We start from the raw sequence: 17,694 nt of genomic DNA on the forward strand, positions 1-17,694 counted from the left end.
TTTTTATTGCAGTATTGGTACTTTTACTCCACTACTTTCATTCAACCTGCAGTCACTACTTTATTTTTCTTGTCTATGGGGATTAGAAAAATCAGTCCTGTGATTCCTCTCCTTATCAAATTGCACATTGAATGTAAATCGCTTCATATTGAACTGCCTTCAACATAGGCGATTTATAATTGTAGAAAACTGTTTGGAAGGATTTAAAAGTGTCCAAAAAAGATGTCTAAAATCTTTACACACATTGACCCAGAGACTGTTTAGAAGCATGTCACTAATGAGGAGATGACTGCTGTTTACTGTATGATGACCAAAACACCCAGCAGACACAAGACGTTAACATGACGTCAGATTGACATTGTACCTTTTGAAGTTGCATTTTGTTTGAAATGAAAATTGGGTTGACGTCAGAAGGTCAGGCCGACGACGTTAATGTACAATGTCCAAACTAAAAGCAACTAAATATCTACGTCTAATAATGTTACAGCTTGACGTTGTGTGGACGTTACCAGTATGATGTCTATCAGATGTTGGATTTCAGTTGCCATACCTAACGAATAAATGTCAATATCTGAAGTCAATATGACATTGGTTGAAGATGTTGGCTCGACATTAAATTTTGGTGACTTTCTAACAACCTAAAATCAACCAAATATCAACATCATTCAACGTTGTTATTGGACATCAATATGATGTTGTCCTTAGATGCTGGCTAGACATTGAATTTTGGTCACCTGACATCACAACCTAAATCTAAACTAATATTAACGTCTTATGACGTTGTGTACCTTCAGGGCAATAATGCACTACATAATGTTACGGTTACACACATTCACAAATTACATGTAAATGCATCAGCTTTTTACAGCGTAATACTCACTACTCTTGAGTTCTTTTGAAAGGTCTACTTTTTACTCATACTTTGAGCAATATTTACAACAGATACTTTACTTGAACTACATTTTTGTAGGCTAGTAATGGTACTTTTACTTAAATATGATTTTTCAGTACCCTTCTATCACTGCTGTTTGTTTAAACTACTTATTAAAAATGAGCTGAATCAACACAACTCTTATGTTTTTTGGGAGGACAACTTACGTTCAATCCACTTAAATTTGTAAAAACTTATAAGTTAACTTAACTCCTTCGAGTTGTCTCAACACATTTATTGTGTGGATTGCAGCATTTTTTAATGGGTTCATTCAAAATAAAAATAAAAAACTAAATCGCAGCTCATTTTAACACCCTCATGTTTCAAACTGTTTTTTAGAAAAATCTTTTCATGTATATTATTTATCATCAATAAACATTTAATGTGTGTTTTATTCTACAAATGTTAGGGGATGATTCACCCAAAACTGAAAATTTTCTATTAATTTACTCAACCACATTTACTCAGTTTACTTTCTACTTTTCTGACTATGCTGTTTTTTCAATCCAGGTTCATTCTGAAAACGTACCTCTATATACATTTCTGGAGAGCACCAAATACGTCACAGGAGATACGATTTTTTGCAGTTTTTATTTTTGCAAATCCACGAGAGGCTGCTGTGTATGCTTTTTGAGATCTCACATTTCTCTTGGAAGTGCCATTCGCACCTGCTGTTCCCTCATAAATCCACCAGAGGCCGTTGTCGACAGACCATTTGACTGATTGAATGACCGATCGACTGACTCACCCCACTTCCCTAAACCCAACCAATAGTATTTTAAAAATCAGAGATTGACTCATCCAACCACTTCCCTAAATCCAACTGACAAATTTAAAAAGCAATTCAGAAAAAGAAAAGTCCTTGTCTGATTTTTACCACGTTTTACCACTTTCTCACCCTGTTATTTACTTGTTTATTTTGTTTTTTGGCTTCTGTTTTTGTCCTACCCAATTTCTGGAACCGTTCTCCCCTACTATAAGAAACCAATCTCCAATACTCAAATGCATACACATACATTTAATACACTTCACTGAACATATACCTATAGACATCACCTATATAGTATAACTGCAGGTTAACTATGTTTATATAACTTTAATTGTTAAAAGCTAATAGTTACTAGTTCATTAGTTAAAGTTTTTAGTAAGTCATGGTAATTAATAACCTTAACTTTCCCGAAATTGATTGAAATGCAGTAATGTGCATCTTTTGTAAATCTGCTTTGGAACAATAATTATTGTTTACTATACAAATAATCTTAAATTGAATATGCAAGCTTAACAACAACAAGCGCACCAAACGAAACCCCACCGCCAACACCAGCATCATCCAGCCGTCCCCCACACCGGCCCGGGGCTCCATAATTAACAAGCATTCTTTCAAGGACTCCTGTTATTCAACTCAGTGAAGCAGGCCTTTGTTCCACACTCGCACAAACACACATACACTCTCCCACACTCCTCCACATCTGTTTTTATTTCTCCTCTGTCTGTGAAGCTCACACATACGACAAGCCGTTTTATCCTAAAATGTTCCCAGTGTCTGCTTGTGTTTCCACGAGATCAAGTTTAAGTGGAATATTGCAAAATTTGCATTATAATCAAATCAATTAAAACAAAATGTAGTCATTGACAAGCTTCAAACATCAAAAAAAAAGTTTAAAACCAATCATTCATGTTTAAGTAGCATTTTTGCTTTTAATGTATTTTGTGCTGGACAATAATGATGTTTAAATGTGTGGATTTCACAAATTAGCCGTTAGCTATGTTTCTATCCATAGATGCTAAATAAACTTGTGCACAAAACTGGAATATTTGCAAATAAAGCATTGTTTCCATCGAGTGCAGCTGTTAAAGACAGGACACAAAGTAACAATACCGATCCACTTTGATGATCGACTTTGGCTTATGAATGACCCAAACAACATTTCAGATGCTTTACATTGTCTGCCGGTTTGTGCATCATCACATGATCTCTTCTAACAAAAAAACAAAAAAAAAATGCATGACTTTTTTGATCCACATGCTGGAGTTTTATTGGTAAATGTGTTTCCATTATAGTTTATGGGCATTTGTGTCTTATCAGATAAAAGTTTGATCTTACTAAAAGGCTGCACCTGGTCAGTAGTTGGATTGGAGACTACATGGCAGGGCCGGAGTGGGACTCCTTTTCAGCCCTGGTGTTTCAAGCCTCAGACCGGCCCACCTCAGTTCACGACTGACTATATTAAAATAAGGTCATTTCCAAATCAGTTTCTAATGACACTATCACGTCTTTTTTTGAGAAAACAGCTGCTTTAGAACTTCAAATGTTCAACAACCCTAACAGTATTATATGTCTTAACAATAAAAATGAAAACAATAAGTTACTCTAACGAGGATCGAACCCTGGTCCGCAGCGTCTTTTTCTAACGTGCTAACCGCTGGACCACAATAGCTGCATTCAGAAAGGAGACACAACTGAGTTTTATAATCATTAAAATAGATGAAAAGAGAAGAGTTGCGATAAAATAATGAATGAAAAGGCTGTGGTGAAGTAAATAAATAAATTTGAAAAGTGTGACTGCTGAGAGCAACAGATTCTGCAGCTTGGGACACCGGCCCTCGCGGCCAAAAAACGGACCGGCCCACCGGGAATTCTCCTGGTCCTCCCGATTAGCCAATCCGGGCCTGCTACATGGGAAAGCTAGGTTGCTGCCGTGGTGTTAGTGATACCAGCAGTGGGCACTCAACCTGCGTTCTGAGTGGGTCCTTGCGGTGTTGGTTGGGGTTTGTGTCGCGAACAAAAGTGAAGAGGGTTAGGGAGTTGCAGAACAAAGTGTGTGTGTGTGGGGGGATACGTGTGAGGAGGGGGATCGGTTAAAAAAAGGTGCCAGATCAGACTTTAGAGGTTGTTCCGGCACAAATTAAGCCTTAGTGCCATGCCTCCTTTTAAAAATCATATGTTTTTGTACAACTGAACTTGTAATTCGTATAAATTTGTACGAATTAACCACTAAACTGACAAAACGTAAAATACTTACGTTGTTTCGTGAGATCAGACTGGGCATCCTGGCCAAATTTACCCACTGGCCTCTATCTATCATGGGATCATAAATATCTCCATATCTTAATTGGCTTCATCAACGTCTCCTCTCCACCAATAAGCTGGTGTGTGGAGTGCGGTCAATATGGCAGCGTCACATCATCCAGGATGCTGCACACTGGTGGTGGATGAGGAAATTCCACCAATGTGTAAAACACTTTGAGTATCCATAAAAGCGCTATATAAATATAAGGATTTATAATTATTATTAATAAATTATTTGCATGTGTTTTTTCAAAATGTTTGCACATCTTGGTGTTTCCATTAAGCATTGTTCATGCAATTTAAAATGTATTCAAAAATTATTTTTATTCAATTTGTATTCAATGCACATAAAAAGCTACAAGTATGACAACAAGTTTATCATTTTGATCAAAGTATTTTCAGATTTTGGATGCAGCAAGATGCAGCCAATGAAACTAAAAATGTATTAATGTGTTAATATGTGTTCTCAGTATTTATCATGGATACACTGCATTTATTGTTAGGGGAGTAACCTAGCCAATATTAAACACTCTTTTTTTAATTAATGATTGCAGATTGAATATTAAACCATTGATGCTCGCCCTAGTAACAATTCAATTTAATTCTACCATAATAAAAAGCAACAACAACAATTAGTCAGATTTAATCTAGGTTGAAACTGATCTAGGTTAAAACTGCGTGCTTAAAACTGCTTAAAGTTTAGGTTAAAACTGCTTGCCACACACACATACAGACACACACCAAATGCACAAACATGCACATGCAAACACACTCTCTCTCTCATCTCCTCTCACTCCTCCTGATGGTCCCGGCAGGCAAAATGTCACGAAACCCGACGCCCCCCACCCACCGTGCCTCCTCGCTCCACTCCTCCCTTCTGCTGTTCCCTCGCTCCTGCAGTTGCTGGATGTCAGGTATAAGGTGTCAGGATGGTGTGCGCACAGGATGCATCGGGGGCCTGTGAGCGCGGCTGCTGCTGCGGCTCCCAGAGTTGACATAGTAAACCAATCCGGGTGAGCCGCTGCGCTGAGGGGCCTGAGGGACGCACAGGGGAAGTGGCTGACACACACACACACACACACACACAAATGTACACATACACACAAACTTTTGTTTTATATACAGATTGTAGTATATTGTCTAATTTGAACCACCGTTACCCCTCACTGAAAAGTTGAAAATCTTTGCGTTTTAAGGTTAAAAAAACAATACAAATTGTTTATTTTCAATCCATTTATTTTTTTATGCAAATGAGGATGCTTGCAAAAATAAGTTTTTGGACAATTTGTCAGGTTTTGCTAGCCTTTGATTGATAGATTTGTCCCTAAAATGGTTAAATTGGCACACACACATGCACAAGTTTACTTGCCTATTTAAGTGAGAACATAGTCTTCTTTTGTTTAAAGAAATTTAATGCAAATTATAATACATTTTTTAACCCTAAACTTACTGATCACAGAAGACTATCTTCATTTTTACAGTAAAAGAAACTTTACAAATAAAGTCAGCGTTTGTTTACTTTATTTTTATGCCAATTATCGAAAATAAGGGATGTTTTAGAGAGAATATGTCAGGCTTTGCCAACATTTGGGTATAAATTTGTCCCAAAAATGGTTAAATAGGCACGCACGCACACACACACACACACACACACACACACACACACACACACACACACACACACACACACACACACACACACACACACACACACACACACACACACACACACACACACACACACACACACACACACACACACAGAAATGCAGTGTCGGTGGGAGGGAGAGCGCTGGCCGAGCGGCGCTCACACGGAGATTGGGTTACAGCCGAATTAGATCAGAGCTGTGGGAACCAGCACCTCGTCGGGCGCACACACGTACACTCACACACGTGTGCACACATGGCCGAGCGCTCACACACGCAGTTGTGCTGTGTACACAAACACGCTTTGACGGATTGACACACACACACTCGTATTAACGCGCGCGGCTGGAGACATAAACACACCTGTATGGCGCGCAGCGAGCAACTGCAGACATGCACATTTATTACATCGCGAATGTGTGCGCGCGCGTGTGTTGGCTCAGCATAAACGTACAGTTGGTCGGATTAGAAATTTCTGGTTTCTTATAGCAGGGCTTTGGCTTTTTAGTTTAGAGGTCTTTGAAATGTTAAACATACTTCAAACAGAACCTTTAATAAAAAGTAAAATACTTTGTATATTATCTGTGTGAGAGAAATATTTAACCAATTATTCATTTGTAGGCCTAGAATAATAGTATTCAATATTTTTTTAAATTAATAAATGAACTATATTAATTTCAATAATATATAAATAGATTTAGTGAATAGTATCATTTTTTTAAATATAAATATAAATATAAACGCAATTACAATTTTAATAGTTAAAATATTTAATTTTGTAACTATATAATAACTATAACTATAAAACCAAAATCAAGTGTAGTAGTGCAACATGATTATGTTTGTTTGATTTTTTAATTTTTTATTAACCAATTTATTAAAAAGCTTTTATTCACATGGCTAATCCTTTAAACTGCGCCTACACGATTCGGCAATCTAGAATATATTTTGACTCAAACTTTCAAAATATGAATTCCTTTAATTTTGATTTAACTCCTTATTTCCACTTTTTGTTATATCTGACTTTTTAGGACTGACATCTTAAAGCTCTGTGAGTGAGCACTGAACTAATTTGTTTTATGTGTGTTGTTTGTGACCAATGCACAAATCTGAAGTAACTATATTAAAATATTATTTAACAAATTTTTGGTGAAGACAACAGCTCATAAATCATCCAGAATGAAGCATTTTGAAAAGCTAAAATAGCTAATTGTTTCCTGTGAAAGTTGGGTTTAGAGGTCTGTACTTAGTATAGTAGGGTATAGTATAGTATAGTATAGTATAGTATAGTATAGTATAAAGTGTACAGTATTAAAAAAACCTATGGAAAATTCCCATAAAGTATGTGTGTGTTTTTGTGTCTGTGTCTGTGTTTTGTGTGTGTGTGTGTGTGTGTGTGTGTGTGTGTGTGTGTGTGTGTGTGTGTGTGTGTGTGTGTGTGTGTGTGTCAGGCATCACTCCTGTCCTTGACTTCATGTTGAGTAGGGAAAACAGGGCTGAAATAAAGGGTTTCAGGGGGAAGGCGGTGTGGACTGAGCGAACTTGACAACTTTATTTCCTCCTTTTTCACATGCTAATGCCCCCAGTGTGCCAGTGCAGGCTCTTCAAAACTGACCCCCGTCATTCACAATACCGAACATCCTTCCAGCGTGTGAACCGAAGCCGCTTTTGTCACACAGGCCAACAAATTCCTCCCAGACGAAGCTATAACGGACGGATCGCTCACATCGCTGCTCACAAAAGCTGCACAGTCCATGCAGAAGACATAAAAAACATTAAAGCTGCTTTCCGCAGCATGACAATATAATGTTTCATTCATTCACAATTATAATGTGAAAAGAAATGAAAGGTCATAACATTAAAACAGAAGATAAAAACTGAAATACAAATTCATATTAATGATATTTACAGTAAGACCAAAAGTATTGAGACCCATTAAAATGTTCACTCTTTGTTATATTGCAGACATTTGCATAAAAAGTTTTTTTTTTCCTCATTAATGTACACACAGCACCCCATATTGACAGAAAAACAGAATTGTTGACATTTTTAATGTTAAAAAAGGTCTTAAGTATTCAGAACCTTTGCTCAGTACTTAGTAGAAGCACTGTTATAATCTAATTCAGCCATGAGGGTTTTTGGAAAAGATGGAACCAGTTTTTCACACCTGGATTTGGGGATTCTCTGCCATTTCTTTTTGCAGACCCTCTCCAGTTCTGTCAGGTTGGATGGTAAACATTGGTGGACAGCCATTTTTAGGTCTCTCTAGTAATCCTCCGTATGCCGAGCTAGTGTTGTTCCCATACTGATAAACTTCCGGCGACCTGTTATTGTGAATTTTTTTCCATTTTATAAGGTTCCATTTACAGGATCGATGTTGTAATGTAATTAAAATACATTCAGTTAAATTAACTTTGGCATTAATTTAGTTGTTGAAGCGTGAAACGAGACAAAAGGCCTTTTACTTGCACTTGCCCCTCAGAATCGGCAGGCTTGCCCAGAAGCTCCATTGAATATACAGTACTGGGGTAAAATAAATGCTCATATTATAAAGACATGGCGGGGGGAAATGTAATTTAATGCAGTGCTTCATGTACAATCTGAGACCCACTTTAGATCAGATATCACTCAGCCAGTGGAGATCGCTGATTTTTAAAGAAAACAGACCTTAAACAGGCAGATTTTTGCATTGGCATACAGTTCACTGGAAGTGCTTAACCCAGCTTACTGGCAAATTAAAAATCCTATTAGCATGCTTCGGCATATACCCTATTGGTTTTAAGTCAGGCCTCTTACTGGGCCATTCAAGAACAGGCAGAGTTGTTGTGAAGCCACTCCTTCATTATTTTAGCGGTGTGCTTAGGGTCATTGTCTTGTTGGAAGGTCAACTTTCGGCCCAGTCTGAGGTCCTGAGCACTCTGGAGAAGGATTTCGTCCAGAGTGCCCTGTACTTGGCCGCATCGATTGCAACCAGTCATCCTGTCCCTACAGCTAAAAAACACCCCCACAGCATGATGCTGTGTATGAGTGCCACAGCAAAGGGTCTGCATACTTAGGACCATGTGATATTTCAGTTTTCTTTTAAATAAATCTGCAAAAATGTCAACAAAATGTGTTTTTCTGTCAATATTTGAAACTGTGTGTAAACTAATGGTGAAACATAAGATGCCCTTCCTTCAACTTTATATATATAGAGTCAAGCCCAAAATTGTTCATATCCCTGTCAAATTCTGACTTCAATTTACTTTTATTCAACCAGCAAGTTTTTATTGACCTGAAATGACCCATGCTTCTCCCAAAATATAATAAGACGATGAACAAGAGGCATCATTGTGGAAAAATTATATTTCTCAGGTTTTATTTACATTTGATCAAAAACTTTAAGTCAGATTATGCCAGGTGTATGAATATTTTGGGCTTATTTTTATTTATTTATTTATTTATTCATTAATTTATTAAGTTACAAGAAAGGCAAATTGTCACTTTTTATATTTTAATTTCCACTCTTTACACCTAAAATTATAAAAAATTTTATCCAGTTTTGACAGACTTTTTGGCAAAACACTTTATTACATCCTTTTCATTTATTTAATCATATTTTCCACTTGATGTCATTATTTTGAAACTTTATCACAATTTCCACTTCATCATAATTTTCACTTGATGTCATTATTATGACTTTTTATCTCATCATTTCCATCTTGTCATAAATTTCATTGTTATGTTATAATTATGGCGACACGGTGGCTCAGTAGCGCCTCACTGCAGAAAGTTCGCTGGTTTGAGTCCCGGCTGGAGTAATAGGCATTTCTGTGTGGAGTTTGCATGTTCTTCCCATGTTGGCGTGGGTTTCCTCCGAGTGCTCCGGTTTTCCCCACAGTCCACAGACATGTGCTACAAGTGAATAGAGTAAACTAAATTGGCCATAGTGTATGTGTGTGAACGAATGTGTATAAATGTTACCCAGTACTGGGTTGCAGCTGGAAGGGCATGTGTAAAACATATGCTGGATAAGTTGGCGGATAAATTGGCAGTTCATTCTGCTGTGGCGACCCCTGATGAATAAAGGGACTAAGCTGAAGGAGAATGAAGGATGTTAAACCAAACACACACACAAACACACACAAGATAGGTATAGGATTGAAAAATCATAATATTCATAAAGTTTTCCTCACTACACATTACTCAGAGTCACAATCCCTGCAGTCTCAAACCCCAGAGCCTAAAGCGCCCCAGCAGAGCGTGTTCCTTCTAGTAAACACCTGCAATTCATCCCACCTGCTCGGCATGGGAGGTCTCGTCCCATAATCTCCCACATACCTCCAAAACGGCCTCAATCTCTACCCCGTCCTCTACCTGACCTCTCTCGGCTTCTCCTGTGAAACTATGCCATCACATGGGACACAAAAGAGAGGGAAACCACTCATAAACGGTGGTCCGCCGTCAGCAACTGCAGCTGCAGTGACCGCAACCATTACCTGCTGCTCTCTTTCATTTACCCACCACACTTTCAGAAAGAAATACGACAATGGCAGACAATGGCAATAGGACACAGAGATAGAGGGAAGGCAAAAGCGGTGCGCTGCTCAGAGGATCCGGTTTCAGACGTTGATGATGGGCCAAGCCGGAGGGTCGGAGCATGGGAAACAGGCAAAGCGAAGGTCCTGTGTCAATAAGGGACAGTGGTCGGGCACAATGGGGCGAGCTTCACACAACAGCACTGACAGACACCCACACAAAAGCAGCCATCCATTCTCACACAGCCAGCAGAATGAGGCAGTGTGAGGCTGCCCAGGGCCATGTTTGAACAGCACACACACACACACACTCACTCACACACGCACACCGCATAAACAAACACACACACGCATATACACAAACATTCAGGCAGATGAATGAACTTGGCCAAACAAACACACTTGCAGAGGTACTCCAAAACTAGCAGAGTTTAGGCTGCAAAAATCTATTCTCTTTTATCATTTTTCAATCTACATTTTTTTATAGTGTATATATTTTTATATTCATTTAATTTCTTTTGTTTGGAAATGTTTGAAAAAATAGATGTCTCAAAAATAAATCTCACTTTGCACTTAGCATTTGGCAGCAATGTTTGACTTTTGTCGTTTACATGTACTGTAATAGCACCTAAAGGATTTATATTGGTACCAAAAAGCTATATATTAAAACCTAGAGTTTAAAGTACCAATATGCTCTTTTAGGTACAAAACATAAAGCTTTTCAAAGGAATCAGCATTTCTAACATTGTAACAATTTTTGTAAATATTTCTGGGAGTGTTCAAATAAATGATCAACAATAAAATAAAAACATTAAAAGCATTGAGAATACTTCTGACAGTGTTTAAATAAATGATCAACAATAAAATTTAAAAAAATTAAAGTTATGTAAATATTTCTGGGATGGTTCAAATAAATAATCAAGAATAACATAAAAAAAGTAAGTTATGTAAATATTTCTGGGAGTGTTTAAATAAATTATTAATAATAAAATAAAAACATTAAAAGTTATGTAAATATTTCTGGGAGTGTTTAAATAAATTATTAATAATAAAATAAAAACATTAAAAGTTATGTAAATATTTCTGGGAGTGTTTAAATAAATTATTAATAATAAAATAAAAACATTAAAAGTTATGTAAATATTTCTGGGAGTGTTTAAATAAATTATTAATAATAAAATAAAAACATTAAAAGTTATGTAAATATTTCTGGGAGTGTTTAAATAAATTATTAATAATAAAATAAAAACATTAAAAGTTATGTAAATATTTCTGGGAGTGTTTAAATAAACTATCAATAATAAAATAAAAACTTAAAGTTATGTAAATATTTCTGGGAGTGTTTAAATAAACTATCAATAATAAAAATAAAACATTAAAAGTTTTTTAAATATTTCTGAGCATTCAAATAATTGATCAACAATAAATTAAAAACAATAAAAGTTTTGTAAATATTAGGAGTGTTCAAATAAATGATCAACAATAAAATAAAACATAAAAAATTGGCCTAGAAGTCTTTCGAAATTAGATAAAAAGTCATAATTTTAAGCTTTAAAAAGTGTAAATTTAGAAATAAATAGTGACTATTTGCTTTTCCTTCCACTTATTTTATAAGTTATTAATATATATAATGTTTATAAAGTTAAAAGCAACTTGTCACTTTTCATAACTTATTCATTCATTTTCTTTTCAGCTTAGTCCCTTTAGTAATCATGGATCGCCACATCAGATTCAACCGCCAACTTATCCAGCATATGTTTCACGCAGTGGATGGCCTTCCAGCTGCAAACCAACACTGGGAAACACCCATACACTCTTGCATTCCCACACATACACTACGGACAATTTAGCTTACCCAATTCACCTACTGTATACCACATGTCTTTGGACTGTGGGGGAAACCAGAGCACCCGAAGGAAACCCACACAAACATGGGGAAAACATGCAAACTCCATACAGAAATGCCAACTGACCTAGCCAGGGCTCAAACCAGCGACCTTCTTGCTGTGAGGCGATCGTGCTACCCACTGTGACGCCCCTATTATTATAAATTATTACAAAATAATGTTCACAAAAATTTTCCAAAGTGTTTAAAATTGTTTAAATACAAACAAATTGGTTATGACTAATGAAATACAATTATGGTTGGTATTTCCAAAACTATAAAACGAACATGTTCGATGTATCATCTCAAAGTTTGTCAAATATGAAATATGAGTGGAGGAGCCTCCGTTAGAAAGCTGATTTGCCTTATTTTATAAATGTTTGACAACAGGAGAGTTGTGTTACCTTTAAATTTCTCGTCGTCTTTCTTCATCGTCTCTCTAAGAGATGTTGTGTTTTAGGCCTGATAATTTTAGCAGAAATCAACAACAATGACGGATGACTGGTCTGACAACAGTTTAATAAAGAGTGATTGTCTGCCATCTAGTGGACAGAAGCGGCAGTGAATGAAGTGTCAGCGCAGATGTCTGACGTCAGCACTGGTCTATCTCTACAATGACAATATATAGATTGGTGGATCACTAATAATTATGATGATAATATTAAGTATTTTGATGTATAAGTATAATTATTTAAGTGTCGTCAGCACCACCATCATCATCTTATACACTGATGAATTAATTGGACTAATTAATTAATTGTAAATAAATCACCAATCCTGGGAAAATACGTTTAAAGGGATAGATCACCCAAAATTGAAAATTTACTCTCTATTTACTTAACCTCGAGCGTTTCTAAACCTTTATGAGTTTCTATATTGTGTTGAAAACAAAAGATGAAATGATAAACTGTAATCACTGACATCCATAGTAGGACAAACAAATACTATGGAAGTCAATGGTTACAGGTTTCCAACATTCTTCAAATTATCTTTTTACATGTTCAACAGAAGAAAGAAACTCGGGTATGATGAAACAAGTGAAGGGTGAGGAAATGGTGGCAGAATTTTCATTTTTGTGTGAACCATCCACTAATACGGGGTAGTGTTTCGGGAAATGGCCACTAGATGGCAGTGGAAAAGGTATAAAATCACTTCAGTTCTGGAGTAAAGAGGAACATCATGCTAAAGCCTTCCAAGATGGGGGTTGCCATTATAACTTCTTCTCTTTGACTGACGTCACACTTCAAGAATATTTTAGACAGAATATAAACCGAGGGGATGTCATATTGTTCATGTCTGGACCAACTGTAAAAAAGGAAGTAAGTAGCAAAAAAAAAAAAACAAAACAAAAAAAACAACCGCAGTATATTTCATTACACAGTTGAGAAACGTTTGGCAAAGTTTAGTTTATTTTGTTACTAGAGGAAGTTAGAGCAGGAAAAACACATATTACGTCCTGAAGAAATCCCAATTTGACAAAAGTTACTTAAACTTGCAAAGTTTTTTGAGGTAAAAATATGTTTGATGCCAGTTGACTTACACGTGTTTACACGTTTTGCAGCATTTTGTTGTACAGTGTTCAGCATTACAGTAATAACAGTAAAGTATTCAATATTACATAAAACACTCCTATAATCCTACTGAAGGTGTATGTTATTTATTTTCAATGTAACCAGTGTATGTATTTCAACTTCTAAGTTAGTTTTAAGACATGAACTTCAAAATCGAAATGGCGTTGTTTTGATATAAGACTTGTAATGCCATGAAAAATAAATCTAGATGTACATATAAGATTTGTTGGCCAAAAAAAGTTTTCTCAAAACATTGACTGAAGAGCACCACACAGCTTTGGAAGAATAGGAATGCCAGTTTGAAATAAAATGAAAATTTATAAAAATGTGTATAATAAATCACAATTCAAATAAACAAATATTGGACAAAAAAGTTCACACATTTAAATGTGTTTATTTAAATAGTGTTTTAAATGTTGTTTAATAAAATAATAAAACAATGCATTTTAAAATAACTTAAATGGATTGACAATTTTATAAATGCTTATTTAATTCATGTTTTAATCTGTGGAGTCAGATCAGTCTCAAAAATAATACATATAAAACTAAAATTCATACATGCACAGAACAATTCACATTTACAAAATCTAATTTGTAAACACACAATTCATGAATTCCCAAGTGAATATTTTCACATGAATATCATAAATATTTTCGCCAAATGAACTGGAGTTGTGCATTTGTGAGTTGTTTTGAATTTACGAATTGGATTTGCGTATTTCTGAATCGTGTTTTGAATTTCCAAATTTGATTTGCATATTTTAAAATCATTTTTGGAATTTCCCAATTGGATTTGCGTGTTTTTAATCGTGTTTTGAATTTACAAATTGGATGTGGATATTTATTTAATATTTTTTGAATTTACAACTCAGATTTGAATATTTTTTAATCCTTTTTTTTATTTATGAGTATAGTTTTGGAATTTACATATTGGAATTCTATATTTTTAATTGATTTTTGAATTGATGATTTGGATTAGCATATTTAAAAAAACGAAATTAAATTTATGAATTAGATTTGCACGTTTGTAACAGTTTTTTAATTTATGGACTGGATTTGTTTTTGAATCATGTTTTGAACTTATGAATTGTATTTGTATATTTATAAATCAAACAATAAAAAGGTATATTTGTAGATAACAATAAATTTGGCAATTGCACACGTGTTTACATTTTTTTTTACAGTATTTTGTTGTACAGTGCTCTTTTTACACCTTGCATTACAGTAATAACTGTAAACTAATCAATATTACATAAAATATTCCTAATCCTACTGCATGTTAATTATTTTCACTGTAACCGGCGTAATTCAGAAACAATTCAGAAACAAAATGTTGTTTTGCTATAAGGCTTGTAATGAAATTAAAAATAAATCCAGATGCACATATTAGACTTGTAGAAATTTTTTTTAAATAACCCACTAAATATAGACAAAAGAACATCTCACAACTTCCTCGCATCAGAAGAAAAAGACAGAACAGCACAGAGAAATATCAAAGTTTTATTTTAAAATTTATAATAGAGGAACAGTAGTACAATTGAAAGAGAAGGAAAAATGTATTCATTTAAATTCTTGAAAAAACATAAAAAGAATAACCTGATTTGATTTGTGTTTGAGGTGAGACCGTGGCCCCGTTTGCATCACTGTAAGAGTTGAAAAATACATCTTTGAAACAGCTTTTACAAAATACAGCTGAAAAAAACCTTCATCTGTAGTGTTTTTTTTTTCTTTTTTGTCTGTTATGTCCATTTACAGCATAAGTTTAAGGAGTACATTAATGTGAGTTGAACCGACACACAGACAAAACAAGAAAAAACTATAAACCGACATGATGGTGAACGTGCACATGTGAACAGACTAAGTGAAAAGTCGGTGTGTGAACAGTGAAAGCCAGGCCGAGGTTTTAAACTGGTTAACTGCAGCAGTGTGCCATCATTTAATTCAGCTAATTAAATATCTATATTTCATAATCTTTCATATATATATATATTTTATAGTATATAATATCCCTCCCACAGTGATCTGAAGGTAAGTAATACAAACAGGATCTTCTATACAGCTTTTAAAATACACTTTCATCTCGAGTAAAGGGAAAGATAGACGATTTCTGTATCAGTATAGCACTTCAATATATCCACTGCATATGAACAGAAACTCCTGCTCCTAGGAATAAACCCACAAACAATTTTTCTTAAAAAAAATGTGCTTAAAATGAAATAGAAACAACACAAACGAAATAAAAACTCGAAAAGGAAGGACAAATAAAACAATATATGCATCTAAGGGTAAAGTGAATGATTGATTTCAGAATAAAAACATTTCAATTTGACAACATACACAAGCAAGGATCTACGCTAAATATTAACCTGGTTTTCTTATACATTAACAATTAAAACAATGATTTTGGTAGGACAAATAAAAATTAACAGTCTTGATTGCATTTTGGAGTCAATACATATATATTTATAGCATTAAATAATGAAATGTCAAAAAAACAAACAAAAAAAAGCTCCGTATGGAATAAAACACAACAGTTTCTAATTATTTCCATTCAGACCGGCTTTTGGGAAATAAGAAATAATCAAACGCAGAACAGTAAGTGCCCGTCTATGCGTTTCCATAGACCTTCCACTCTACGTCAGCACAAAGAAAGTGTTTTCCACTCAGCAGACACACGACAAAATAAACGAAATGATCGCAACAAATGTTACGTGGGGGGGGGGTCAAAAACAAAGTTTGGGTGTCTATTGCAAACCTTTCCATCTGCATTCTTTAGGGAAAAAACAAACAAATAAAACAACGTTACACAGGTCGTTCAAGTGATTCAAAGTAAGCTCAGTACCACTAACCAACTCAAGAACATCAGGTCGATCCATCTATACAAGTACTGCCAGTAGTTTAACAACAACAAATGGTATGTATGCGTGTGTGTGTATGTGCATTTCATAGAAAAGACGTTAAAAACAGAAAGCATACCTGATAGGCTCTTTAGCACAACAGTGTAAAATACAAAGCTGATTAGTATAACTGAGTCGAGTAGGCTTTACGATTATTAACATCATATACAGCTCGTAGGTCCAGTATTTTAAAAATAATAATAAAAATAAAAGCGTTACAGCACCAAACGTTTTCCATCATTTGGCAAAAAATTCAAGCTTTAAGTGAATGTCAAAATGCTTTATAAAGTGTTACTGTGATGCTGTGATTCAAATAAAGCTAGCAATAATATATTCCCCTTATATTTGAGTCTTTTTTTGTCTTTTTCTTATATCTCTCTGCTTTACGTTCTCTCAGCATTTTCAGTAGTTTTGTGTCCTGCGAAAAAATCTTGGTGTGCGTTCTGCTTGGCACGATCTAACAGCCCCGTATAACTTAAATCATAAATATGGCTGTGGTCAATTAGTCTCACAAAACAGATTTTTGGTTCCAAGATTTGTGCAGGGAAAGGAAAATATATATATATTTGTTATATATATCATAAAGTTTCATGACAACATTTAACTAGAAAGGAAAAACACACAGAAAAAAACATTTCTTCCTGTAGGCGGAATTTCTATAATGCTCCTTCTTTGTCGAGATCCTATGGAGCCAGATCAGTCCCAAAAATAAAACATTTAAAAAACAAAATTCATACATGCACAGAACAGTTCACATTTACAAAATCCAATTTGTACATCTGTAAACAGACAATTCATGAACTCACAAGTGAAAATCATAAATATTTTCGCCAAATGAATGGCAATTGTGTATTTGTGAATCGTGTTTTGAATTTACGAATGGGATTTGCTGTTTTTTAATCATTTTTTGAATTTATAATTTGGATTTGTGTATTTTTAAATTTCTTTTTTTATTTACGACTTGGATTTGAATATTTAAAAAAAAAATTTAATATACGAATTGGATTTGTGTATTTTTTTTTAAATTTAATTAACGAATTGTATTAGCAGTTTTTAATTTTTTTTAAATTTACAAATTGGATTAGCATATTTTTAAATTGTGTTTTGAATTTACGAATCGGATTTGCATATTTTTAAATTGCGTTATGATTATACGAATCAGATTTTCGTATTTTT

General features: G+C 34.7%; 1 protein-coding gene across 1 annotated transcript in view; it reads left to right on the forward strand.

The window, feature by feature from the left end:
- The window catches only part of LOC147832600 (uncharacterized), a 57,553-nt gene extending 54,641 nt beyond the window's left edge, over positions 1-2,912 (forward strand). Inside the window, exon 6 of the mRNA XM_087295870.1 lies at positions 1,442-2,912. Coding sequence (XP_087151996.1) covers positions 1,442-1,654 — 213 coding nt within the window. The 3' untranslated portion in view covers positions 1,655-2,912. The remainder of the gene's footprint in view (positions 1-1,441) is intronic.
- Positions 2,913-17,694: the final 14,782 nt, after the last annotated feature.

The sequence above is a fragment of the Danio rerio genome, chromosome 19, assembly GCF_052040795.2.
Source record: "Danio rerio strain M-AB ecotype USA chromosome 19, GRCz13ab, whole genome shotgun sequence".
In the NCBI taxonomy this organism is placed as follows: domain Eukaryota; kingdom Metazoa; phylum Chordata; class Actinopteri; order Cypriniformes; family Danionidae; genus Danio; species Danio rerio.